General features: G+C 34.1%; 2 protein-coding genes across 6 annotated transcripts; one reads left to right on the plus strand and one right to left on the minus strand.

Moving 5' to 3' along the window:
* Nucleotides 1-383: 383 nt before the first annotated feature.
* LOC145597660 (cysteine synthase-like) lies at nt 384-12,436 on the plus strand. Of its 5 annotated transcripts, none has more exons than XM_081653883.1 (12): nt 384-499; nt 625-876; nt 1,628-1,737; nt 3,082-3,139; nt 3,293-3,556; nt 3,665-3,802; nt 5,598-5,649; nt 5,811-5,860; nt 8,459-8,518; nt 9,620-9,700; nt 11,646-11,892; nt 11,987-12,436. In XM_081653883.1, exons 2-11 carry the CDS (start codon nt 646-648, stop codon nt 11,775-11,777), a joined length of 1,176 nt encoding a protein of 391 aa, XP_081510009.1. In that variant the 5' UTR covers nt 384-499; nt 625-645; the 3' UTR covers nt 11,778-11,892; nt 11,987-12,436. The 5 variants fall into 5 exon arrangements, with proteins under 5 accessions (XP_081510009.1, XP_081510017.1, XP_081510026.1 ...); XM_081653891.1 differs by having other exon boundaries at nt 11,699-11,892; XM_081653900.1 differs by lacking the exon at nt 8,459-8,518.
* Nucleotides 12,437-19,467: 7,031 nt separating this feature from the next.
* On the minus strand, nt 19,468-23,025 carry LOC145570900 (uncharacterized). Its single transcript, XM_081630025.1, has 3 exons — nt 22,971-23,025; nt 22,672-22,772; nt 19,468-20,040 (listed from the first exon to the last, which is right to left on the minus strand). The coding sequence occupies exons 1-3, from the start codon at nt 23,023-23,025 to the stop codon at nt 19,468-19,470; spliced, it is 729 nt and encodes a 242-aa protein (XP_081486151.1).
* Nucleotides 23,026-25,744: the final 2,719 nt, after the last annotated feature.

Below are 25,744 nucleotides of genomic sequence, written 5' to 3' on the forward strand. Positions count from 1 at the left end.
TTAAATTGCTCAGTGGCATTCGGTGAAATAGTCGTTAAATTTTTTTTAATAGAATTTTTTTTTATATAAAAAGAGTATTTTGGAGGGAAAATTTTTCATAAAATCATGCCAAGTGTCCTTCCGGTGATTACTTTAGTATATAGTATAGATTTTCGATCCTCAAATCAATTCAATCCGCACTAGTCTTGAACCGATGACAAACCTTAGAAATCATTCAACAATTGTTGTTGTCAAAAAAAAAAAAAAAAAAAAAATCATTCAACAAGCTAAAATAACTCAACGTGAGACTTGATTAAACTCGACCCAAGCCCGACTTGTATACTAGATTCCGATCCAATGTTGCTTTCCTTAAAAAAAAAAAAAAAAAAAAAAAACACATAAACATTTTCGTAAAAAAAAAAAAAAAAAAAAAAAAAGTACGCCTATGTTGATACTTGAAAGACTTTGAGAAGTTGGATAAGTCACACAGTTGAAGAAAAGGAAGTCCAATTTGCAAGAGGTAACAACTTTCTTCTTTCATCTATGTTCTTCAATTATGCTATACAAATAACTTCATAAATGGTGGCAGTTCATTTATCCATAAAAAATACAGTAAAGTAATTTTGTTTTCAAAATGTGGTTCAGGAACTTTATCCTGTATCATCAATGGCGGCTATATCATCATCTTCAGCCATTTCTTGGTGCTGCAAACCACAGCACAAGGCGGCAACACCATGGTTGAACTCATTGACAATTTCAACACCTCTAAAACCCTTTACTCTAACTCTAAAACCCTCTAAATTGAAGAAATGTAAGAGTTCTTTGGTCACCCACAGTAAAACTCAAGCTAGAGCACCGGACCTCGATACTGTCAATATAGCGGAAGATGTCACTCAGGTGGTGGCTATTTTTTTATTTATTTTCCGTCTTTGGCTTTCGGTTTTATTTTGGAATTAGTTTCTATGTAATGTTGAATTTGTTACATATTGGTAACTCTTATATGTGTCTGATTTAGTGATGGGTTCGGAGTGATGCGATATGAGGTGACCCCATCGTTGGAATTGAGGCTATGATATTGTTGTTGTTGTGGAATGTGACATTGGTTTTCGCAAGCAACTATTGATTATGTGCATGACTTTGTTGTGAAGTGAGGAAAACAAATGCGAGTAGTAATAGCTTTTAGCATTGTTTTTTGGGAGGTGTAAATTAGGTCTATATTACTTGGATACAATTAGTAGATGTTTGAGTGTCTAATGCAGTTATAGATATTTGCATACTTTTAGTCCAAAATGAAGTGTTTAAGTGCCATTCTCATGTCCGAGGGTCGTATACGTGAGACAGTGCTTGAAAAGAAGTGAAGAGTGAGTAAATAGATTTAGCTTGTAAAATGTACTATGTGTAAAATGCAACAATAATCACACATCTCAGTGAATCATATTATTTTCAAATATTCTTTGTTGTAGTTACATATGTTTTCAGGAAAATAATAGCTGTTTTTATTATAACTTCTGCCCCTGTTGTGGTGCATTTGTTCCAGCCTGATCAGTCGCTTTGGAAGCTATAGCACTGAAAATGCCTGCAGCTTAATTTTCTAGTATCTTGCAGTTAAATATTGCACTTAACAATCAATCTCTTTATTTTTGAGTAGTTGATTGGATGCACACCAATGATATATCTCAATAGAGTGACTGAAGGCTGTTTAGCAAACGTTGCTGCAAAACTTGAATCCATGGAACCTTGCCGAAGTGTAAAGGACAGGTGAGCATTTTTCTTGAATGTTGATTTTTTTTTTTTTTTTTTTTTTTTTTGTATAGTTGTACCTGTTCTTGCAGTCTCTGGTTATTGGGAACCAACTGTACTAACATTGGTATATTGCCGACTTAGTATCTTTATTGCAAGTGTTATTGGCTACTTTGGATACAATGTTTCTTGCCTTTTTCCTCTGTAATTGTCTGAAACTCTAGCTATTTTTGAACATGCAAATGCTCGTATGTGAGTTTTATAATTAATTATTCTTTCCCCTATGATTTCCTTCTCCTTTCATATGCATAAACCAAACATCTATCAGCAACATATAGGGTATGTTCACTTCACCTTATTTAAGGTTTGCTGGTCTGAATTTTTTAGTTCTAGGAGGAAAAACCTCATGTGAAACCTATGCAGAGCCATGCAATAATGCATGTCAATCAAAAGGTGTCAAGACTCTTGTGGTTGTTTTAATTACATGTAGGGACTATGATTTTGTAGGAATCTCCAATACACTTTGAATTTTTTTTTTCTAGAAAATGCTTAGGTTTGTCTGGTTGGATGTGGGAATTTCTAATACCCATGGGAATTCCCACTTACCTAGTGAGAGCAGGTAAGTTAATTCCTCCGATTTGTGCAAGATGGAATTCCTAGGAATTTCTATTTCCTATGTTATTGTCAACAGAGAATTCCACATGCGTCCATTTTTTAGAAAACTCAACTTCCCATAAATTTGCATGTCAAACCAAACTTGTAGAAATTGTAGATCTGACATTCATCATTGTTTGCTTGTTTATTTATTGTTATAATTTACTGATATAAAGTAAAGTATAAGAAACAAGAGGTTTCAACTTTCAAGAAATAGGTGAGTGTGCCTTTAGCATTGGCCGAGTCTTTTAGTCTATCCTTGCACTGTTAAAATTCATCCTTTGGATTTGCAGCCAACTTCAAGCATATTTAATTATTAGGCAGGTTAAATCTTCACTTCTTTGCTTTTGATATTTCTAGCTTATGATATTTTGGACTCTCAGTGTGTCATCTATTCCAAATCTTGAACTTCCTTGTCATGTGACTTATGTTATAACCTTTTATCTTTAAAGTCGTCATCCTGCATATATTTGGGGGAATTGATTCTTCGTGACATTATATACCAATTTTCAATGCATTGTTAATTAAGTTATTGAGTCGCAATTATGCAACTCATATACTCCTGATCACTATCTTTGTTTTGAAAGTGATCAACATAGCAGTCATGTCATATATTACTGTCTCATGAATGAATTTCACAATAGTCTGTTCCTTGTATACAATATTAGCTGCATCGAATTTTGTTTCATATCTGTATTTATCTTTCAGAATTGGGTGTGCTATGATATCAGAGGCTGAACAAAGTGGAGCCATATCTCCTGGAAAGGTGTGTTATTCTACAGTTCATTACCCAATTTTCATGAGTCAATTATACTTCTCATCAAGTAACCACTAATTGTTCCATGTGATTATTTGTTCACTATGGCTTTGTTATTCTTTCACATTCTTATATTTCTTGCTATTGCTGTGCATATAATAGTCCATATTGGTGGAGCCTACAAGTGGAAATACAGGAATTGGAATTGCTTTTTCAGCAGCAACAAAGGGGTATAGATTAATTGTCACAATGCCCGCATATATAAATATTGAAAGACGGATTCTTTTACGTGCATTTGGAGCTGAAGTTATTCTAACAGATCCTGTAAAAGGCATGAAAGGTGCTGTTGAGAAGGCTGAGGAACTTGTTTTAAACACTCCAAATGCTTACATGTTACAGCAGTTCAATAATGTTGCCAATACCAAGGTCATGTTTTGTATTTTCAAAATTACTTTTGCTTGTTGTTATAATTAGATTTTGCATATTATATTGCCTAATTCATTCTTAGCTTCTTGATAAATCTTGCTATTGCAGGTCCATTTTGAAACTACAGGTCCAGAAATATGGGAAGATACTTTGGGTAGTGTTGACATCTTTGTCGCTGGAATGGGCACCGGTGGAACTGTCACTGGCACTGGACGTTATTTGAAAATGGTGAACAAAGACATTAAGGTCAGTAGCATATTATCAGAAATGGACATTATTTTTTGGGAGTTTGAATCTGAGAAAGGAAACAGCAGCCTTGAATCCATTTGTTGTTCAAACTTCAAAGTCCTCTTCAAACATCCTTGAACAATCTTAACCACTACTTTGACCACTCATCATAAACCACCAGCACCACCCTACTGCATCATTTAACCACTCCATCACCTAAGCCCACCACCTGACCGCGAGAACTACTAAATCACCACAAAAGGCACCCAACCACCATGAAAACCCTTTAAATCACCATGAAAATCGACCCACCATCATGGTTTCAAAAATATAGTTTCAATTATGATCGCAGAAATAATTGTAGTGTTGCAGGTCAAATATGATGCATTGATCGAGGCCTGTATGTCATGGTTGTCGTGATTCAAATATGATGCATTGATCGAGGCCTGTATGTCATGGTTGTCGTGATTCAAACTTGTTTTAATAGTATTATCAATTAGGATTTTATAATACTTGTACACTATTATAGTTAGAGTAGAATAGTAAGTGATTATAGTCACAAGTGGGGAGACATGGAGAATCTTTCGCTAATTCTAAGAATAGGAATTAGCTTTTGAGTGAAACAAGGGATGTAATGTTTAGTGCGGGGTGATTTAGTGTTGGAACATTTGATTCAGACGAGGTCATGGGTTTTTGAAATATGCCTAGTTGATATGGACAATGTCGGTTCAGACAATTGAAAATCTGTTGCAATACGGCCCAACCGAAACATTGTGGCTTTGCTTTTACATCATGACCACCATCATTTTTACTGACAACTACTCACCATCAAAATCTGAAGTAAGAGAGAAAGTAATTTGACGCAACCGCCTCTTTGCCATCCACCACGAACAATACTTAACCTTCACCATCAAATTACTTGCCAGGCATCCTAAATCTGTAACCTCTATATAAATTTGACTCCCATAATGTTGATTTTGACAGTTATAATAGTCAGTGACAGTTGAATTGATGGCGACAACTGTGGTCTACTGCAGCTAATCAATAATGATAGTTTAAAAATTGGTTAATGGTGAGTTTTGTGGTACTGACAGTGGGTAAGGTAGGGTGAGAAGGAAAGTGATGATAGCGAAGAAGAGAGAGAACAGAAGTGGTGACTATTAGGAAGGGAGAGGAGCTGTAAATATTAATTCCCTTTTCTATGTAGAAGCAAGCAACTTGAAAATTTTGGGTTTTTCTTTCCTTTCTCCTTGTATTACTTTCTATATTCGTTTCTTTTGCCCCTTGAACAAGCCAAATGCCCCCTAACTTGTGTGATTTTGGTAATTACAATGACCTTAAGGACTTAAAATGATGCAAGTAGTTGCAAGAAAAGGAAACAACTAACATTGAGTGAATGAGTGGTTTGTTCGTGAAATCTTAAGTCATTGAATCAATGGTGCAATCGTTTGAGTCATTTCCCGGTTGGAAGGTCTAAGGCTCAAAGCTTATTTTGACAGTTGCCAAATAGGATGAAATCATGGGAATTTTAAGCTGTAGAAAAACCACAAAATTTAAACCCTCATCTTTATGGCTTGTAATGCTGTCTTTGAAATTCATATATCTTGCTGAGGATTTAAGTTAAACATTTAGCATCCTGGGTACTTGTTATTGACTATGCATTTTGGTTACTAGTTAGGCCTACATTTGCTAAAAGTCACCTTTTGTTACAATTATTTTATATTTATACTCCACTTTTTTTTTACTTTGTTATTCTTAACATTATTTTGCCCATCAAACATGACAACATTGATAATTTGTTACAAATACTTAGGTTATCGGTGTAGAACCTGCTGAAAGAGGTGTGATATCTGGAGAAAACCCAGGTGATTTCCTTGATTCATGCCTTATCTTCACCATGGTGTTTCTACGTTATCTATTAATATTATTTTAGTAGTGCAAGCCATAATTTAAATGGGTGCTTTTTTTCGTCCACTCCCCCCTCCGCTTATAACGCTCTAATCTCAATTTTATCATGTGGATGCAGGATATGTTCCTAGTATATTGGATATTCCATTACTTGATGAAGTTTTGAAGGTATTATCACTTGCATTTTTCCCTCCATTCTCTTAATCTATCTTGTGATCTTTGTATCTTTTTGATATTGTTACATGCTGTATTTAAATCACAATTAGGTTAATCAGTTTATGTGGGCCTGACCTCATTGTATAATCATACAAACTAAAATTGTTAAGACTTATGCATCTTGTAAGTTGTGATGATATTACAAGTATATGTTGAATAGCCTGCTTCTGTAGTTAGAGAATTTAGGAATGATTTCAGTGGCACATCCATGAATGAAACCATGCTGGAAATCTGTCTCCTGCCATTGTGTGAAAATTTATTTATGAATGCCTGCAATATGACTCATTAAAGGTGTCTCGTTCAGATCTTTCTTAGCACAGCATCTTGTAAGTTGTGATGATATTACAAGTATATGTTGAATAGCCTGCTTTGGTAGTTAGAGAATTTAGGAATGATTTCAGTGGCACATCCATGAATGAAACCATGCTGGAAATCTGTCTCCTGCCATTGTGTAGAATTTATTTATGAATGCCTGCAATGTTACTCATTAAAGGTGTCTCGTTCAGATCTTTCTTAGCACTTGGGCAGCAGAAACGTGCCTTTTGAAACATTGGCACTCCCCTCCTTCCTCCCTTTTCGACATCTTTTCTGTTGCAGAGTATCAATTTTCTAATAAAATGCAGTGTTAAAAATAATGCGTAAATATATACATGATTCTTGGTGATGGGATGAATTGGGCGAAAGAGGGGGGGGGGGGGGGTTGGGGGGAAGGGGCAGGATATCGTTTTATATGTCTAAAAAATATTAATATTTTGGGTCATCCATCCAAACAAGACTCCTCTTTTCCTTTGAGTGAAAGCCAATGGTTTTTTTTTTCATCTCTCACTTTCCCCATCACATCTCGGACAGCCTGTTACTTTTTTCTATTTTCTCTGCATCTGCTTCCATTTTTTTTATTATCCAACATTCCACTACTTTTGCAGCCCGTTTGATTGTTTGTAATAAACAAACATGGCTCCTCTTTTCTTTGAGTAAAAGCCAAATGGTTCAGCTTTTTTTTTCTTTTCATCTCTCTCTCTCTCTCTCTCTCTCTCTCCCCCTCTCTCTCTCACACACACACTAGACATCCTCTTCCTTTTCTATATCCTTTGCATCCGCTTCCAACAACTTATAATTTAACATTCTAATGCCTACGGCCCATCTGGTTGTTTATGATAAACAGTGATAATAGTAATGATTATATAAATAATTTTGTGAAGAAGATTGTATACCAATGCGCATGATAATGATAGTCCCTCTACAAATACCTTTTTTTTTTTCTTTTCTTTCGTTTTTTTTTTTTTTTTTTTTTTTTTTTTTTTTTTTTTTTTTTTTTTTTTTTACAAGTTTCTATTACCATCCTTTACCATTTTAGTTATGGTATTGTGTGTAAATGAAAATTTGTGAACAAAAACACCCGCTTGTAAGCGTGGAACTCCATTGACATGATAATGACCATTAATTTTCCTTGCAAAATACATACAAATCCATTACCGTTGCTGCACTTTATGTCTGCTTACCATATGTACTGTCAATACAAGTGTTAAATTTATTTTGGAACTTTTGTGATGGAGACAGTTATTAAATCTGGCGGTTTGTTCTCTCTACAATGAGTATTTGGGTTATATAGGTCTTGTATACCCCTTAGAACCACCATATAAATTGGTATTATTCAGTGTGGTTGAGTCTGCTGTGCAATGCAGAGTTGAAAATTAGGGCAAAAGGATTTAGGGAAGATGAGAATAAAAATAAGTGGCTGTGTTGCCAGTCATGAGGAAAAGTAGAAAGGGATGTGTATAGTGAGAGTGGCGCTATACCAGGGAAAGAAAATATATGTCATGCTTTGTTCCTTTTGTTCCATTTCCGTCTATACCACAATTAGGAGTCATACATCTCATAGATTCTGTATTTAATTTCTCAATTGTCTTATGGATGCAAGTGAGATGGACATATGGTAAGAAGACAAGCTAAGAAGTGCTTACAGAAACTATTAATTTTATTATTCACCTATAAGCCAGTTTCACCAAATTACACTTCATAAGTGTAATGCATCATTATTTCTCTGGTCTTGTATAGTTGTATGTATCTGAATCGTTTAATTACTTGACTACTCTCTCCTTTTTTATGCATCTTTTAGCTTATAAATTGACCCCTTGGATGTATTTTCTTTGAATTTTCTTTTAGCAATTTTATTGGAACATATGTGCCTCAATGTAGTCCATTGGTGTTAGTGGACCATCTCAACCAAAATCTTAAGCTTATGGTTGAAGCCCAGGAATATGTTTTTATACTCTATCACTCCCCCTCACATGAAAGGCCATTTGGACTTGAAATGTGGATGCAACACAGGCCCACCCATACCTGGTGCGAATTAATTCCACTATGAAGGAGGGGTGGATGAGATTCGAACCCGTGACAGGCTCCGATACCATGTTAGTGGACCATCTCAACCAAAAGCTTAAGCTTATGGTTGAAGCCCAGGAATATGTTTTTATGGTTGAAGCCAGGAATATATTTTTATACTCTATCAATTAGACTTTTTCACTAATGTATGGTTTTGGAAACTTGAAGGTTTCTAATGGTGAAGCAGTTGAAATGGCAAGGAGGTTGGCTTTGGAGGAAGGTTTACTGGTATAACTAAGAAATTGGTTAGCATAGTAGGACTATATCATACTTACTCCATTCTTTTAAATTGCAATGTTTGATAATTTACACTATTAACACACACGCCTTTAACCATCTTTTGTGATTTATGTGCTTGGAAAATAGTCATGTGGGGCCTGGTTAAATTCGTCTCAATTTATACTTTCAATATATTAACTTTTTATAATATTTACTAGGCGAAATTGGCCGCAACACCCTGAAGTATGGCTTGGGTGCACTGAGTACCCTGAACTTTGCGTAGTAGCCAAAACACCACCAACTATGGTGTTAAGTGCAATGCGTGCCTTAAATGAAAATTTTCGGCCACTTATTTCATAGGAGGAGGTGAAACAATGTGTGCTAAATGGATGGAAGACTACATAATTGATCTAGAGAGTGAAGATTCACCTCCTCTGAAATTTTCATTTATGGCATGCGTTGCACCTAAGACCATAGGTGGCAGTGTTTAGGCTACTACGCAAAGTTTAGGGTGCTCAGTACACCTAAGCCATATTTCAGAGTGTTGCGGCCAATTTTGCCTTTTTTACTAAAGTGTAATTAGTGATAAAATGATATAAAATGTGCATTGACAAGCATGAAAACTCAAATATTGCAATTATAAAAGGAGGTAGTGTTATGTTATCGATTTTTGACATTGTTTTATAAGAACTTCTTTCTTGATACATGTTCAGGGGTGTTTCTAAAATGTCAATGATTACTAATTCTTCATTTGACACCTAAATCTCCTAATTTCGACTTCTCAGTATTTTTTTTTGTATTCCTTTTTTTTCATTTATTTTGTGTATTTTATTTTGGAAATTTTCAATGATAGCCCTCTGTATTATTATAAAATTACATTTATTTGTAGGTTGGAATATCTTCATTCGAAATTATAAGTCAATAAACGCCCAAGTTTTAAAATAAATATGACTGCATTGGAAATTATAAAGTCAATCAACGCCCAAGTCAATTGAAATAAAATAAAAAGTAAGGCCATAGATGTAAGTTTTTAATAATAGAGGGCTACCATTGATAATCAAAATAAAATAATAGAGGGCTGCCTTTGGGGAATCACACTCTTGCTTGCAGGTTGGAATATCTTCAGGAGCGGCAGCAGCTGCTGCAATAAAAATAGCGAAAAGGCCTGAAAATGCTGGAAAACTAATTGTTGTAAGTGTTATTATCTCACCACTCCCTCCTTTATTAATTTGGGATACAATCTACATTGGGCGCAGCTATTTATGAGTAAACAAACTTTCTTATTTTGATTTGGAACTCCTAACATACTTCAATTACTAGTATTTTTTATAAGAGCAAAGGAGTTTTGCTAAATTGTGTCCTGGTTGTTATGGCAGCCAGCTAAATGTTGGTTTGATAGGCAGAGATATGATTTATTTAGTTATTAGGGACTTGTGGTACTTGAATGCTCAAATATGTCACTAGAAATTCCCTAGCCATGCATGTTTTAATTTATATATGAAAAGAATAAGCATTATGTCACTGTAATATTAATTAATGCCTACTAAAAAAGACCCATGATTACATCTTCGATGTGTCTATTATTAGGGCTTGTTTGGTTGCCTTTAATTTCCATGGGCACTCAAAATTCCCATGAATTTTCTTTTGGGTATGTTGTTTGGTTGACATTAAAAAGTAAATATGGGGGAAGTCATAATTCATGGGAATTTTCACTTCCTACAAAACATGGGAAGTTACTTACCCACCCCTCCCTTGGTCATTCACAATTCCCATGATTTATAAATTCCCACATGACAGCCAAACATATTTATGTAATTCCTAGGAATTTAAATAAAGGAAGTAATTTCCCATGAATTAGAATTTCCCATGGGAATTTACTTCCTACATCAACCAAACAAGCCCTTAATTTTTCTTTAGTTTAGGAGGGAAAACCTGCTTTAGTGTGTTTGTCAAAAAATTAAAAAATTGCTTTAGTGTCTTCTGCCTTTTGTAAAATATACGAAGCAAATTGTTAGTGCCTTTTGTAAAAAACAGCAGGGACTGATGTTAACATAATTATTAAAAAATTTCTGGATTAAGAGTCCTTTGTCCTGATAATTAGAATTCTTTTATGTATTGACCACCGATCATAATATGAATTTTCGTGAATTCTGAAATAAATTTGAATGGCTGAAGCCTGAACATGTAAATGGTATTTACACAGAGTATAATTTGATCGAGATGGGAAGACAGACTTTATGTCCATGAATTAAAGGATTTCCTCAGTGTTGTGATGTTTTGATTGTTATACCATGAATAGCATTCCCCTAGGGTTTCGAGGGTGGGGGGAGGGGCGGCCGACGGTTTTACAGGGAGGGGAGGGGTATTTAGGGTTTTGCTGGGGTTGGGGAAGTTTTTCGAGGGAGGGGAAAGCTTTTCGGAGGGTAGGGTGGGGCAATGAGAGGCGGTGGAGGTGCGACAAGGGTGGTTGGGGTAGGATGGTGGTGGCTGGTAATCCTGGTATGGTGGTGTAGTGGTGGCTAAGGAAAGGGAGTGGAAAACCCTAGGGGGGTAGGGAATCAAGTTGGAAGAATTTTGGGGAATGGGGAGGGTAAAGGGAATGGAAAAATATGCTTAACAAACGTCATCAAAGGGATTAAGGGCAGTTGATTCCCTTTCCTTTTGATGAATACCCCCAACCAAACGGCCCCTCAATGTGTATCAAGTTATTCCCGATTGGATCTTTCCTATGTTCTAAATCTTTGTGAAAAGTTAACTAGGACAAACACTACCAAGTGGAGGTTTATCGTTCCTCAACCTAAGTAACTCTATCTCCTCAAGGGCACCCATCATTACATTTGATAGAATATAGCTTGAATGCATGTATAGATTAAAATATTTCTACACCTTAATACCGGACCTTATAGTGTGACAAATGGAAAATAGAAAATAAATAAAAATAATTTTAGACGAGAATGCATTGCCTATGATGTACACATAAGCATCTTTGCTATCTTTAGTCTACCCCTCAAATATTTTGTCGTTGACCCTGCAATGCGAGTATTTGATACTCTGTGGCTAAAATAACTCATTATTCACAATACGAGGCTTTGATACCATGCTATTGTTTCTGAGAATCAATGTTTCATGCATTTAGGTTTTTAAATACTTGCTTCCTGGCACAAGTTCAACAATTTTGGGATGTTGCAGGTCATATTCCCAAGTTTCGGAGAGAGGTATATTTCCACAGTTCTCTTCCAATCCTTATACAAAGATGCACAAAATATGACGGAAGAATAGTATCCTGGCAATAATATGCTTGTGAAACACATGCAAAAATGAGCAGAAGATTGTGTAGTCTCCATCACCATTGAGAATAAGTCGGGGTTGAAATTCTTTAACGAGTATGCAACAATCACAACTAAACTCAAGTTTTCAGAGTTTGTACTGATTAATTTCTTTGTTGCGAAAACTTATCAACTGTTTTAACATATTCAGGTTTATGAGGCTGGACACCCTAATGTTCAACAGTTCGAACAATTGTGGGTATCATATTCCCAAGTTCTTCTCCAATATTTTGGATATCAGATATGGTAGTCAGATGCATTCTTTCCGGCAGTAGTTAGCAACTGGATGACTGGATCCATGAGTGTAGATTTTGAAAGTTGTGTGGGTGGCAAAGCCAATTTTGCTTGGGAGCAAAAACCTGACTTCTGTGGGTAATGGAGCAGATGAAAGTTTAGTTTTGATCACATTATATTGTATAAATTTGCTTCAGTGCTAAGGCCTTGAAATATAATTTGACAGCTGAATTGAAATTGAAGGCTAAAAGGCTAATTAACTTCCTAACTAACATCCCAGATTCTAGAAATCTTAGTAACAGAATATATGAATTTGTTACATTCCTTTCCCTTGAAGAATCAACTAAGGAATTACAATTTAAACTGATTTATGGAATTTCAAAGTTAGCGTCTTGGCAAAATCAGTTCAAACTTTTCAGCAATCTCCTCTTCATCTGTAGACCAAGTACTATACTAGTATACTTGAGCTACATTTTGGTGCTTAAGGTAACGGTTTATCCCTTCTTCATCTACTTAAGTTGTGGTTAGTAGAAAATTTGTTCAATCTCTAGATATCTCCCATTCCCTTATTTGTTCAACCTGTAACAATTTCCTGCACCTAAAATTTATTTTAGGGAAAAAGGGAAGATTAAATAAAATTACTCACAAATCATCCTGCTAATAGTTTAAGGGATATATAAAGTAATAAAGTATCCTCTAAATACCAACAAATCAACAACAAAATAGAGCCCAGCTCCACCAAGAAAAGATAAGTCAGTTGCAAAAGCAAGATCCTTTGATCTTAAAACCCAAGCTCTGACATCAGTCCCTGTTGTCAACAATGTCCTCTTCATTTATATCCTTGACACAATAAGGAGCATCCTCGTGATCTTTAACGTTCTCATCCATGTCATTCGCCAGCTTTGCTAAGTAATGGCCAACCTCTTGGGACATAGCTAAAACAGAAGCTGCAGCCATGGTTTAGCAGCTCACCAATGTCCCTAAGGATTGCAGCAAGCTCGTGGGGTGCCCTGCTTGCTTATGTCTTCAGGAGTACTGCGCAGCGAAATAGCGTTTCCACTATTGCCTTCACAATTCAAGAGTTCACAGTCAGTTCCATTCCCCCTTTGATCGCAAGTAGTTCAGCTTTGGCAGGATTCCTTGCTTTAATCTTCCAAGATTAAACAAAGATCCAAGCACCTGCACTTGTACACATCCATACAACTACATTTCACCTATCAAAACAATTACAATTGCCATAAACAAACAAAAATATTTATAATAAACATTGGATTAACTATAGTAAGTAAAACAAATGTTCCAAGTCAGGTACATCCACTAAAACTCAGTTTTTTTTCTCTTACTTGATAAGAATTTCATCAAGATGAACTTGTATTTTGTCCCTCCCTCCTTCAATGTAAGGTTAGGGAAAATTCTTATTACTGCTATCAGTAAAAGAATGATGAGGTAAGACGCATAAACTCACAATAATCATCTTAATTCTCAAATTTACTTCAATAGCATAATATCAACTCAAAATTGTATCCATTATCAAAATCTTTAATGAAAGTTATGAAACCCTAATCAATCACGTATTGGTTCTTGTATCAAGGGTTTACGTTTATCTATGTTGACTGTGGATGTGTTTGAAAAAAGATGAAAATTCTGACAAAAATTGATAGTCTTAAATGGCCATTTAATATGAAACACTCCTACATATCTTCAGCTGCAGGTGATGAACAATCTCCGGGCAAGAGATCGAGCACTTGGCTTTTGCCATAGAGATCTTCTGCCTGCATCCTTAATTGTTCCAAGCTAGCAAGGGAATTGAAACAAAATTGACAATAGATTGAAAAATAGGTTTTACAAGATTGGCTAATTTGGTACAAAAGTATCTTCTGCTCATACAGTCTTACTGCTGTCGTTCTTCTTGTTTGGCACTAGTTTTCCACGATAGAATAATCTCAATTAAGCTGAGATTATATGATCTGCAAACCAGGGTAGCCCAGCTTGAGCACACTGCTTTTCCTCTGGAAGTGGAACTATTGGTCCCAAGAAAATGCGCCATAAATCCAGTATAATCGTTACAAGCATCGCAGCACCGATCCAGAGCATCAACAACAACCCTTGCTAAGTCCCTCTTGTCAGTAGGTTTCTCATCAATTCTGAAGTACTCCGTAGTAAATTCACAATAGAAAATACATATATTTAGCATAGAGGTAGAGGAGATGCAAATGAGATAATGAGATACTTGCTTCTAAAGGCCAAATATCCAGAGTCTTGGATAACTAAATGCAATAAGTTTCAGTCCTCGGCATACACTCACCTCAGAAACATGGGAAAGCTTACGATGAAGTAAATTGCATAAAACAAATATCCAACTTTGTACATTGTGTCTCGGTCTACAAGTTCATAGTATGGAAACCGCAATTCAAAGATGTAGACATTGGTCAGTAACTCACACATTCAACATGTCAGGAGCATTTACTCATTTCAGAGAGCACATAAGAGTCATAGTAGCCAACTAGCCATAGATGATTAATAGTTATGATTGAAGGAACCCACCTCGTGAATCTGGAGTTTGAGTAGAGATGTCTTCTGCAATTGAATTTTGATAATGTTTAATTAGAGGTTTTAAAGAAAAAACACAAAGATGTAGCTAGCCATTAAAATAGATAGAATTGAGGAACAGAGAAATTGAGATTTTGTTCAAATTTTAAAAATTGGTGGATTACTACTCGTCAATAGCGAACGTTGCTACGAGTCTAGTGCTCCACTACTCCCTCAGTTCCTCCCATATTAATTAATCATGTGATGATTTTTTTTTGATTTTTTTTGGGGAACACGAGGGACAAGCCCAAAAATAAGGAAAAACTAGCAAGCCAAAGCCAAAAGCAACAAAAACAAAACAAATTACTTCCTGCGTTCCTTTATTACATGCCTATTTCCATTTTGCACGGGAATTAAAAAAAATTAAAGATTCCTTAAAACTAATACTCCCTCCGTTTTAAAATACTTGCTCAATTTCTCCATGCGCGGAGTTTTGGGAGAAATTGAAAAAAGTAATAAATTATGGAGGTAGTAGGGTAGTTAAGAAAATAAAAAATTGTAAAAAACAAAAGTAGTGGAAGAATAGGAGGAGAGAGTGTTATGTTGGGTCTACTAAGTGTGAGAAATAAATTAAATATTGTAAAAACTTTCCAAAAAAGGAAGCAAGTATTTAAAAACGGTCAGAAAGGAAAGTAAAGCAAGTATTTAAAAACGGAGGGAGTTATGCATGTGAGGTTAGAGAGAGATAGAGAGAAAGAAAAAGTGGTTGGGGATTAAGAGTGAGAAAGTATTGGGAATTGATGTTAAAGTACAAAAAAAAAAAAGCGACAAATCATCAAAAAGAGAATAATATTGTAAAAAAAGTACAACCTATAAATAAAAACAGACACTTAATCTTGGTCACCGCAAAAAAAAAAAAAATACAGGCATGTAATAAAGAGATGGAGGCATTAGTTTCAACAGTAGGCTTGACTTATAGTTTAAGAAAATTATAGACTAGGTTTATAGGCTTATAATATATAGTATTATTAGTAAGAGATAGAAATAATAAAAAGAGTAGTGTAAGTGGGGTTGGTAGGAAAGAGAAATAATAAAATATTTGTAAAAGTGAGGTTAGTGGGAGAGAGAAATTATAAAATAATGTTGGGTCTTTTCCAAATATTGTAGTGTTGTAACTAATATGAAACGGTTGAAAATGAAAGGTGTTGCAACTAATACGAAACGGAGGGAGTAACTGATACCCTTCTTGGAATCAGCACTCCTCTCATATCCTACAATAAAACGGTTCAAAAATCTTCCTTGAACGCCTCAAAGATGAATAGTTTCTGATCTATGGTTACCTCATAATTCGCCAATCGCGTTATATCGCCAATATATATATTAATTAATAGTGATGAACATGTATTCATTTTTCAAAAATATCCTTTTTTTTTTTTTTTTTTTTTTTTTTTTTGTATGGAAAATGATAAATATAGCATTTAAGATTACATATAAGAAGTTAAAATTGAATTTTTTTTTTTATATTATAACATTTTTTTTTACAGGTGTAATATAACATTAAATTACACTAATTTGCACATACCTTTGTCATACATTCCTAAATTAATACTAAATTTGAAAATATGTTAAATGCTTATTTGTAGTCCTTAGGGGTTAGGGTTGCATTATATAACATTATCCTTTAAATAAAGGGTTAGGGAGAAAGCATTGTTGAAGGAGTTTGTAAATGTCAATTGTTTTAAATTATTTGCACATCACCACAAAACAAGCAATTTGTACATTTATTGATAGAGCACTTATATTTATATACACACTTAACTTAAAATTAGTTATATAATTGGTCATGTACAATTTAATATTTCCTTTATTGTCAAAATCATACATCAATAATTTTTTTTTTTTTTTTAATGGCGGACAAGTCTTATGTGTTAGCTTCTTATATCTAGTGAGAAAGATGTATTGTATTTGTTACAAAAGAATGCCCTTTTATTACTTACTATCGTGACAATAATGAGGGATACCTTTCAATCTTCAATTAATGTATTGGTTTGATGATAAAAAAAAAAAATGTTAATGATTAAAAATAATAAGAGAAATAATGTTTTGTCTAGGGAATCCATTGATCATAGTTCTATGCTATTGAAATTCTGTGAAGAGCAGATTCAATGGAAAAGCTACAAGTATAGTTTATGATAACAATGCCGAAGTCTAAAGTAGTTAAACTAGAATATTCTCTTTAATTATCACTTGTGAATATTCACTAATATTTATCTCGTATAACGATTTGAATATATATCTTCTTATTTTGTTATTATCTTTTTGTAAACCTAGATTATAGTGTCTCTTAGGTCGTATAAATATATGTTAAAATCAATAAGAATATTAACTATTTCTCATATACTCCCTCCGTTTTCAAATATTTGCTCCACTTTTTATTTGCGGTCATTTTTAAACACTTGCTTCATTTTCTTATTGGAAAAGTTTTACAATATTTAATTCATTTATCTCAATTAGTGGACCCAAGGTAAATCATATTTTATTAATTTCATACCCTCTCTCTTCCAATTTAGTGCACTACATACATCTAGACTCCGATCCGTGTTACACTATAAATACGGAGTACTTCGTATAAGATAATAAATAACCAAACTAGTTAACTAGCAATACAAAAGGAATATCATTATCCGAGTCTCCCAGCCTATGAGAGGTGTCAAAACCAGCCCATGATCAGATCCAAAACCGACTAAAAAAATATCTAATTTACATTTTAACTCATGTGAACACAATAATTTAGTTGAATTAACTTTAAAATTTCGCTTGACCTCACTGAACTCGATCTGGACATCTGAATTAACACATATCTACCTACTCGGTACATGGTATAACAATGCTATGGAGTAGAATAATACGAAGTAGCTAGCACTAGCAAGAAAATAAATACTTGTATCTTCTAAAATAAAATAAAAAAAATTAAATGTAGGAGATGCATATTTATTTCCTTGTAAGATAAAAGTTTTAATCGCACTATGATAAGCCAACAAGTCTGCAATGCCAATACCTTTCAAGTCTTCATACTTTAACCTAAAACTATCATATATTCATATTGACTTTATTAATTAAATTATCTCACGCCTCACGACAGTCACGAGCATCTCCAAGACTCCAATCTCAACCTCACCATCATTAATAATTAAATACATATCAAACAGAAATAATAGAAACATGTCAACCCACTACCTACTAGAGTTGTTCATGAGCGGGACGACCTACTAAGCCGGCCCAACCCGGCCCGCAAAGAGGGCAAACTTGGACAACCTTTTAAAAAAAAATAGATATTTAAGCAGGCTAGGCCTGATCCGTCAATAAAAATGGACGGGTATGGACAAGAAAATATGCATCGTAGGCTAGGCCGCCCAACCCATTAATAATAATAATAATAATAATAATAATAATAATAATAATAATAATAATAATAATAATTTAATAATTCTATTTAGTTAGTTAATTATGACATTTTGTATTTTAGAAAATAAATACAAAGAAACTATATTGAACTATAAGCTTTTATTAGTTACAATTATTTATTTTATTTTTATATTTTATAATTAACACTTATTACATAGTAAATAAGTTTTTTCTTTCATATATTTATAACATATGTCATAATTTCAACTTTTTTTTTTAATTTTCATTATATTTGTGAACACAACATTTGAAGACAACTAACTCTACCAAAATAATTTTAGCACAGGTTAATAAGCAGACATAGACAAGTATCAAGCCCACATAAAAGGGTTTGGCTGGGTTTACTACATAAAGTCCGTTGGACAAAAAAATAAGCATAAGTCTGGCGCGCTATCCGCCAAAGCCCGCAAATGATCACCTCTACTACCTACCTACCTAGTACTTATGATACCTTTTTTTTTTTTAAATAAATGTTTCTTAATTTGCTAAACTAAAGTTTATTAAAAAAAAAAAAACAATCTACCCATATCTACACAACATCAAAGAGATAATAATTAAAAAAAATTATATTTGTTTGTACGTATTTTTATTAAGCATTTTGCCATGTAAATACAACTCCATGCACACTGGCGGATCCAAAAATCATAAGCAGCAGGGTCACTATAAAAATGATCTTCTATTCAAGCAAATTTTATAACTATTAAAAATTAAAAATTAAAAATTCCACAAATAATTTATAAGTCATATAAGATCCTTGAAAAAAAGTCATGTAAAGTACAATATATAAATAATTCTAAGGTAGTTGCCCTCGACGAGGTTTCATATTTTGAAAGTGGTACATAACAGTTTCATTGGAAATAGTCTCACAAATATCCCTTTCAATGTATGCCACCAACCAATCATTTAAAAATTGATCACCCATCTTATCACGCTATTCGGACTTCACATATTGCATGGCAGAAAAGGCTTTTTCCACACTTGCAGTCGCAACTGGTAAGAGCAATGCTAGCTTTATAAGAATATGTACCGATGGATATATCACATATTTCCCTATTTCAACCATCACTTTACAAAGATCACCAATTCCAACAAGACCTTGAAACTCATCACGTTACCGCACATCAATGATAAAGTTTCTCAACTCAGAAGAAAGTCCCCTAATATCATTTGAATCAAAATCATAGGGATATAGTTCTGCCACTCTTACCAATTTCACCACATCAAAATTATGGAATGAGTTCTTAGGACACAAGCAAGCCACACAACGCAGCAACTCTGTATTGAATTCATTGAAACGATTGTTAAGCTCTTTAAGTTGTAAATCAATAGTAGCATAAAACACCTCTACACGATAGTGATGTTCATAAGTGATTTTCGGAGCATTTCTCTTTGGCCTTCCTGGAGTCATATAAAATCATTCATGTTAGGAACATCAATATCATGACCATAACAAAACTGATTTACCTTTTCTAACAGATCCTCAAATTCATCATCTCTCATCAATTGGAGGCATTGCTTGGATGCTTTGACCAAATCCATTGCATTGATAATATCTTGATCCTCCCTTTGCAAAGCTAATGATAACACATTTGTGATACCCAAAAGATCAAACATGAGGTGCAGTATGAATGCAAAATCAAATGAGCGTAATGAAACCATAAGACCACGTGCATTCTTTCTATGTCCCAAAAAAGAAGCATCACTATAAATGAAATCCAATACATCAATCACATCTGGGTACAACTCAATCAAATTCAACAATGATTTATAATGAGATCCCCACCTTGCTTCCCCCAGTCTTTTTAGACCAAGTTCTTGGTTTAACCCCTTTCCAGTTTCAATCTCACCATTATTTATTTGCTCTGCAACTCTCATGGCACATTTTTCTTGAAGAATATCTTGCCTCTTACAAGAAGATCCAACAACATTGAGTATATCATAAACGACATCAAAGAACCAAATTACATCAACATGATTCTTAGAAGTTCATACAAGTGTTAATTGAAACTGATGGGAAAAACAATGAACATATATAGTAAGCTGATTTATTTTCATTCAAAACCAATGTTTTAAGTCCACCAAGTTCACCACGCATATTACTTGCGCCCCATCATAACCCTGTCCTCGTAAGCTTGTCATACTTAACCCATTTTCTAACTGTAGGGAATATTTCAAGCATTACCCCAAACTTGAACCCCACTGTGATCATACACTTAAGTATGTTGGCGTCCAAAGGAAAGGCAACAAGAGCGAAAGAATCGCCAACAAGTTTTAGGAACTTGTAAGCCGTTCACAGGGTGAAGGTTACACCCCTTCACGATCCATGAGATCGTCAACTCCAATAGATCTGGAACCATGACTGGTGTTCAGGGATGAGGGTACGAATCCAATCTAAAAGAGAAAGAACCCGCCCTATAAAAATAGGCCTCTACTTTATTCTGCTCGTATTCATGTGCGCTTTCTGACTAACATGCAATCATTAGGTTAACCCTAAACCTGTTTAATTTATGTTGGTTGAATATTAATGCACAAACAAAACTATTATTGCGATCACTTGAATTAAAATTATATTAGCCTAAACCAAATTATTAATTTTCTTATTAGGTGTGATTTCAATACAAATTCCCCTTAAACCTACTTAAAAGGCGTGATCAAGCAATAACTATAATATAATCGAGCAACATAATAATAACAATAATAATCATCACAATCATAATCAACGCTAAAGCATAATAAGAATAGCAAGATCCTAGGCATGATACTAACAAGATTAATAACAAATCCTAGCATGTCACTAAGCAATAAAGATAAAAGCTTTAAACTTAACATGATACTAACAAGATATTAGAAGAGTAAAAGACAACCTAAACATGATACTAGAAAGCAATAATAACATCCTAACATGATACTAGGAAACAATCAAATCTAAGCATGCTTTCTACATCGAAATAATAAGGGATAAACTAATTACTTACTTTGATGCCTCGTACCTCTTTCTAATAACAAAATACACGCGTTAGTAAATTTCAAGAAAATAATAAAATCAAAGAACTAAATCAAATAATTGAAAGAAAGAGTTAAAAAGTTTAGACTGGATTTGGGAAAAACCCTCAAAAAGTATCAACCTTTCACATCTAGGGCGAGCAACTTCGAAATTGGCTAGGTGTCTCTTGAACTAATGATTACGGTATGATGTTTGTGAAAAAGCTAGTTTAGAAAAAGAATAGAGTGAGAAAGAAAGCTATATTGCTCAAGAGAGAAGAGAGAAGAGAGAATTAGGGAATTCTTGATGATTGTTGATGATTTCAAAAAGGGGAGATATGACCTCTATTTATAGAGAAAATAGTCCGGAAACGATAGAAAAGAGTTATAATTCAAATCGGAATAAAATTGGTTCTGTCGCAAAGCTGTCGTGCGCGATAGAGTCTGTGGCCTGGCGACAGGTCTGTTGTTTGGCGCTGAATCAGTTTTTTGCGGATTTTGTTTTTATCATATATTTTGATCCAGAAGTCTAAATAAGGCATATTATATGTTTTTTGGAAAGCTCTTGAAATCTACTTTCTAACCTAATTAGAATCAGAATAAAATCTTTTGTAGATAAAAAGATATGGCCGAAATAGTGGAAGGGTGTCAGTTTTGGATAGAGTTTGGTATTTCTTTCATATCTTTTTTGTTATAGCTTGGAATTAATATTATAATATATCATTGGAAAGATAATTTCAAGATATATCCAACCATATAAAATTTGGATAAAGATTATGAGACACGAAAATAATATCTGAACATATTCCTTTTCGTATAGAATAAGGACTCTCAAAAAGAGGAATTTTATTCAATTTCAAACTCTTTGATCTTATCTTTTCAAAAAGGATAATTAAGATCTTTTAGAAACTTATAGAAGCTTCTAATTAATCCTAATTAGTTTAAGAATAGGATTAAATCTTTGGACCCTTCTCATGATCATTGGGTCGTAGGTGAAATCCGATTTGGGCCCAGTTTAGTATTTTGGCCATAACTTCCTCATTATTCATCGGAATTGGACTTATAATATATCGTTGGAAAGGTTTTTTCAAGGCCCATATAACTACACCATTAGTGGACCCTTATCATGGACCAAACTAAACTGGACTGGACGTTTTTATAAATAGAATATGAAAAAGGAATATTTTCAAAAACAGAAATAAGTATTTTTTTTTCTTTATTAAAAACAACCGCATCACAAGAATTTTCATACTTTCGCTCTGTTCGATAATCAATGACGTGAAAGATATTCATCACTGAGTTTGTTTTTGGGGAGACACAATTGGGTGTCTACACCAACAATAAAGATTCAATGGCAGATTTGAGAGATATGGCACAAGTATTGGGAACATGCATAAGTCCGAGAAAGCGTTCCACAACCAAACCTGACTTATTAACAAAGAGCAACACAACAACCAATTGCTCTTTGACGAAAATATCACTAGATTCATCAACTAGTATGCCAAACAAATCACCTCCAAGTTCTTCAATAATAACTTTAGTTGTTTCTTTAGCACATGCATGCAGAATCTCTTTTTAAATACTAGGAGTAGTCATTTGTAGATTTTTGGGAGCATTGTTTAATACAACTTTATCAATTTCACCATTCAAAACAGCAACAAATTTTAAAAGGTCAATGAAATTTCCCTGATTACCTGACTCATCAGATTCATCATGACCACGGAATGCTAATCCCATTCGTAACAAATATCTAATACATACAATAGAGGTATTTAAACGAGTCTTATAATCATTTTTCATTTGAGGTGTTTATTTGCAATGGATTGAATGTTGTTTCAATGGAAGCATGGACATTTTTCAGATTTAAATATTTTTCAACAGCTTTATTATGTGAGCTTTCAAAATCACCAACATGCAAATCTAACCTATCCTTTTTATTCCACGATGAAGATCCATCAACAACAAAAGCATCACCCCCATCTTTATATCCCCCAGGTTTGAACAAGTACCAAGGCAAACAAAACAATGCATCTTTTTTAATGTTATATTCTAACCAATTGCAATTATCATCATACCAACTAGAGTTAAATCTTCTCAACTTATTGCCAATCAATTTTTGGGGAAAGATATGAGTGCGAGGTTAGATAGGACCAATGGTAATATATTGTTGCCAAAACAAAATTAGTCAAGTCATTGTAGAGGAGAGAGTTAATGTCCTTGAAAAAGACAAAGTGGTTGTTAGGGTCAGGGAAACAAATGCATACAATATTTGGAAGAGCAAGAAGGACTAGGAGAAAAAGAGAGTAAGAGATAGAGAGAGAAGGACTGGGAGAAAAAGAGAGTAAGATAGAGAGATAGAGAGGGAGATGGACTAGGAAAAAAAGAGTAAGTGAAAGAGAGAGCTAGAGAAAGGTAGAGAAAGGCTAGAAGAGAAAGAAATAGAGTGAGAGAGATAAAGAGAGAGATGGGTTGGGAGAGAAGGATAGATAGGGAGGCCGGAAAAAAGGAGGTAGAGAAAAGCTAAGAAAGATAGAGAGTATAGGGAAGAGAAGGAGAAAGTGCAACCTATGATTTTTAAAGGCTTTTAGAGGATGGACCAAGTATAAAAAAGATTATAAATGAATAAAATAAAGAAAGAAAATGACAGTATTAGTTTCACGTTATATGGATAATAATAGTGAAGGGAAAGAGTGGAGAAAGAAAAAGAGGGAAGGGAAAGGGATGTGAGAGGAGGGAGAAGGTGACCTTTTATTTCGTTCCAAATCTCTCCTACAATAGATAGATATTGGTTTATAAAAAGGGGAATGAAGGAAAATAAATCCTTCTAATTGATAATGTTTCCCTCATGCTACTCTTTCTTTCCCTCAATTTCTCTTTATTCGCGCATAGGGTTTGGGCTAATAAAGAAAGAATTGAGTGAGAGGGGAGAAAGTGTAACCTATTTCAAAGCATTAAAAAAAACTAGAGAGAACAAGGAGACAAGGTCAGGGAGGGAGAGAGAGAGAGAGAGAGAGAGAGAAAGAGAGAGAGAGAGAGAGAGAGAGAGAGAGGGTTTTAGGGCAATAGAGGAGGGAGGAGGTAAGAAACACTTCAACTCTTTGTACGTGTTTAATTGTAAAAGAGACTTAGAAACTATGGGAGAGGAAAATGGATAAAAAAGAGGAATGTAAAATGAAAAAAGAAAAATGGCGAGGGGCTTTGAGGAAAGGGAACGAGATGAAGAACTCCTTACATGACCATCTTTAGTATGTAATCAAGGAGTAGGTAAATAATACTTTTTGAAAAGAATTTACATTTTGTAAAATCATATGAATCAAGTGTTAAGCTGTAAACGAAGATGGAAAAGGGTTAGAAGGGGTATAAGAAGCTAGAGTGGGACGAAATACCAAGTAGGGATTAACTTTGTAAATTATGTTACATCATTGGATAAGGAACAAAGAGGGATAAATTAGAAAGAGATATAAAGAGCAAGAGAGAGAGAGGGAGAGAGAGAAAGAGAGAGCTTTCGAGGCAATAGAGGAAGGAGTAGGTTGGAAGCACTTCAAAAGACCATTCTTGCACTATGTTTGGATAACAATAGTAGAGAAAGGAAGGGGAAAGAAAAAGAGGGAAGGGAAAGGGAGGTGAGGGAAGGAAAATGGAGGGAATTGATTTATTAAATAGGGAAGGAAATGGATCCTTCTAATTTCCTTCCTTCCGTCCTTGCATTAGATATCCAAACAAAGGATATGCATCCCTCCTTTTCTCTTCTCTCTCTCTCTCTCTCTTTTTTTTTTTTTCCATTTCTCTCTATCCAAACATAGTGTTTTTTAATTGTGGAATTGAAGAGGCTACAAAATAGGATGGAGAGAAATTAGAAATATGAAAATGAAGAAAGAAAAAGGTTGAGGGGCTTCAACAAAGGAGAAAGAGATGAACATTTTACAAGACCAATTCTATAATGTAATCAAGGAAAAGATAAAAAGTATTTTTCAAAAAGATTCTAACATGTGTAAAACTATATAAGTTAATTACTAAAATATAAAGAAAGATGGAAAAGGAAAGGAGAGCAAATGAGAAAGGGCGGCGGCTAATGAGAGTGAGTGTCAAAAAGCAATAAGTTAATGATTATTATAAGTTGGAAGATTAAGAGTGTGAAAATGAAGAAAGAAATAGAGAGGTGTCATCCAACAATAAAATAACAAATAAAACATAAATATCAATATACATTAATATTATAAGTCAAATCTTACACTATAATATCAATTCTGAAGTGGCTTGGGCATCAACAATGACCAAGAATCGAACTTATTTCTAATGAGTAAAATTATGAAACACGTTATGTACATGATGTTAGCCGTAAACAGTCATAGTTAATGAAATGTATAATTTTTCAAAATAAGAAGAATTTATTTGAGAAAATGGAAAGCCCTAGACAACTTCCTTAACCAGTACACTGCTTTTACCATTCACATGCATACAAACCTAAACATTACAATCATTAAAACATATCCAATTAACATAAATCAAACTTGCATGCATTTTAAAAATCTTCAACATAACACACATATTAACACGAACAAATTTACATATCACAGCGTTGGGGGGTGCGCGTGTATTTGATAAGAATGTCATAAATAGCTACATATCTATAAAAAAAAGAATAAAGGGAGGGAATGAAGAGATAACGAGAGAGAAAGAAAGAGAGATTTGATAAGAT

This window comes from Chenopodium album, chromosome 2, assembly GCF_948465745.1.
Source record: "Chenopodium album chromosome 2, dcCheAlbu1.1, whole genome shotgun sequence".
In the NCBI taxonomy this organism is placed as follows: Eukaryota; Viridiplantae; Streptophyta; class Magnoliopsida; order Caryophyllales; family Amaranthaceae; genus Chenopodium; species Chenopodium album.

Excerpts from the sequence above, each read along its gene's own strand:
- LOC145570900 (XM_081630025.1), bottom strand. The coding sequence starts at position 23,025 with ATGGGGGTGATGCTTTTGTTGTTGATGGATCTTCATCGTGGAATAAAA. Across the intron at positions 22,773-22,970 it reads TCGTGGAATAAAAAGGATAG|CATTCCGTGGTCATGATGAA; the intron begins GTTAGATTTGCA and ends GAATGGGATTAG. Across the intron at positions 20,041-22,671 it reads ATGGTGAAATTGATAAAGTT|AATCATGTTGATGTAATTTG; the intron begins GTATTAAACAAT and ends TGAACTTCTAAG.
- LOC145597660 (XM_081653883.1), top strand. The coding sequence starts at position 646 with ATGGCGGCTATATCATCATCTTCAGCCATTTCTTGGTGCTGCAAACCA. Across the intron at positions 877-1,627 it reads TAGCGGAAGATGTCACTCAG|TTGATTGGATGCACACCAAT; the intron begins GTGGTGGCTATT and ends ATTTTTGAGTAG. Across the intron at positions 1,738-3,081 it reads TGCCGAAGTGTAAAGGACAG|AATTGGGTGTGCTATGATAT; the intron begins GTGAGCATTTTT and ends TTTATCTTTCAG.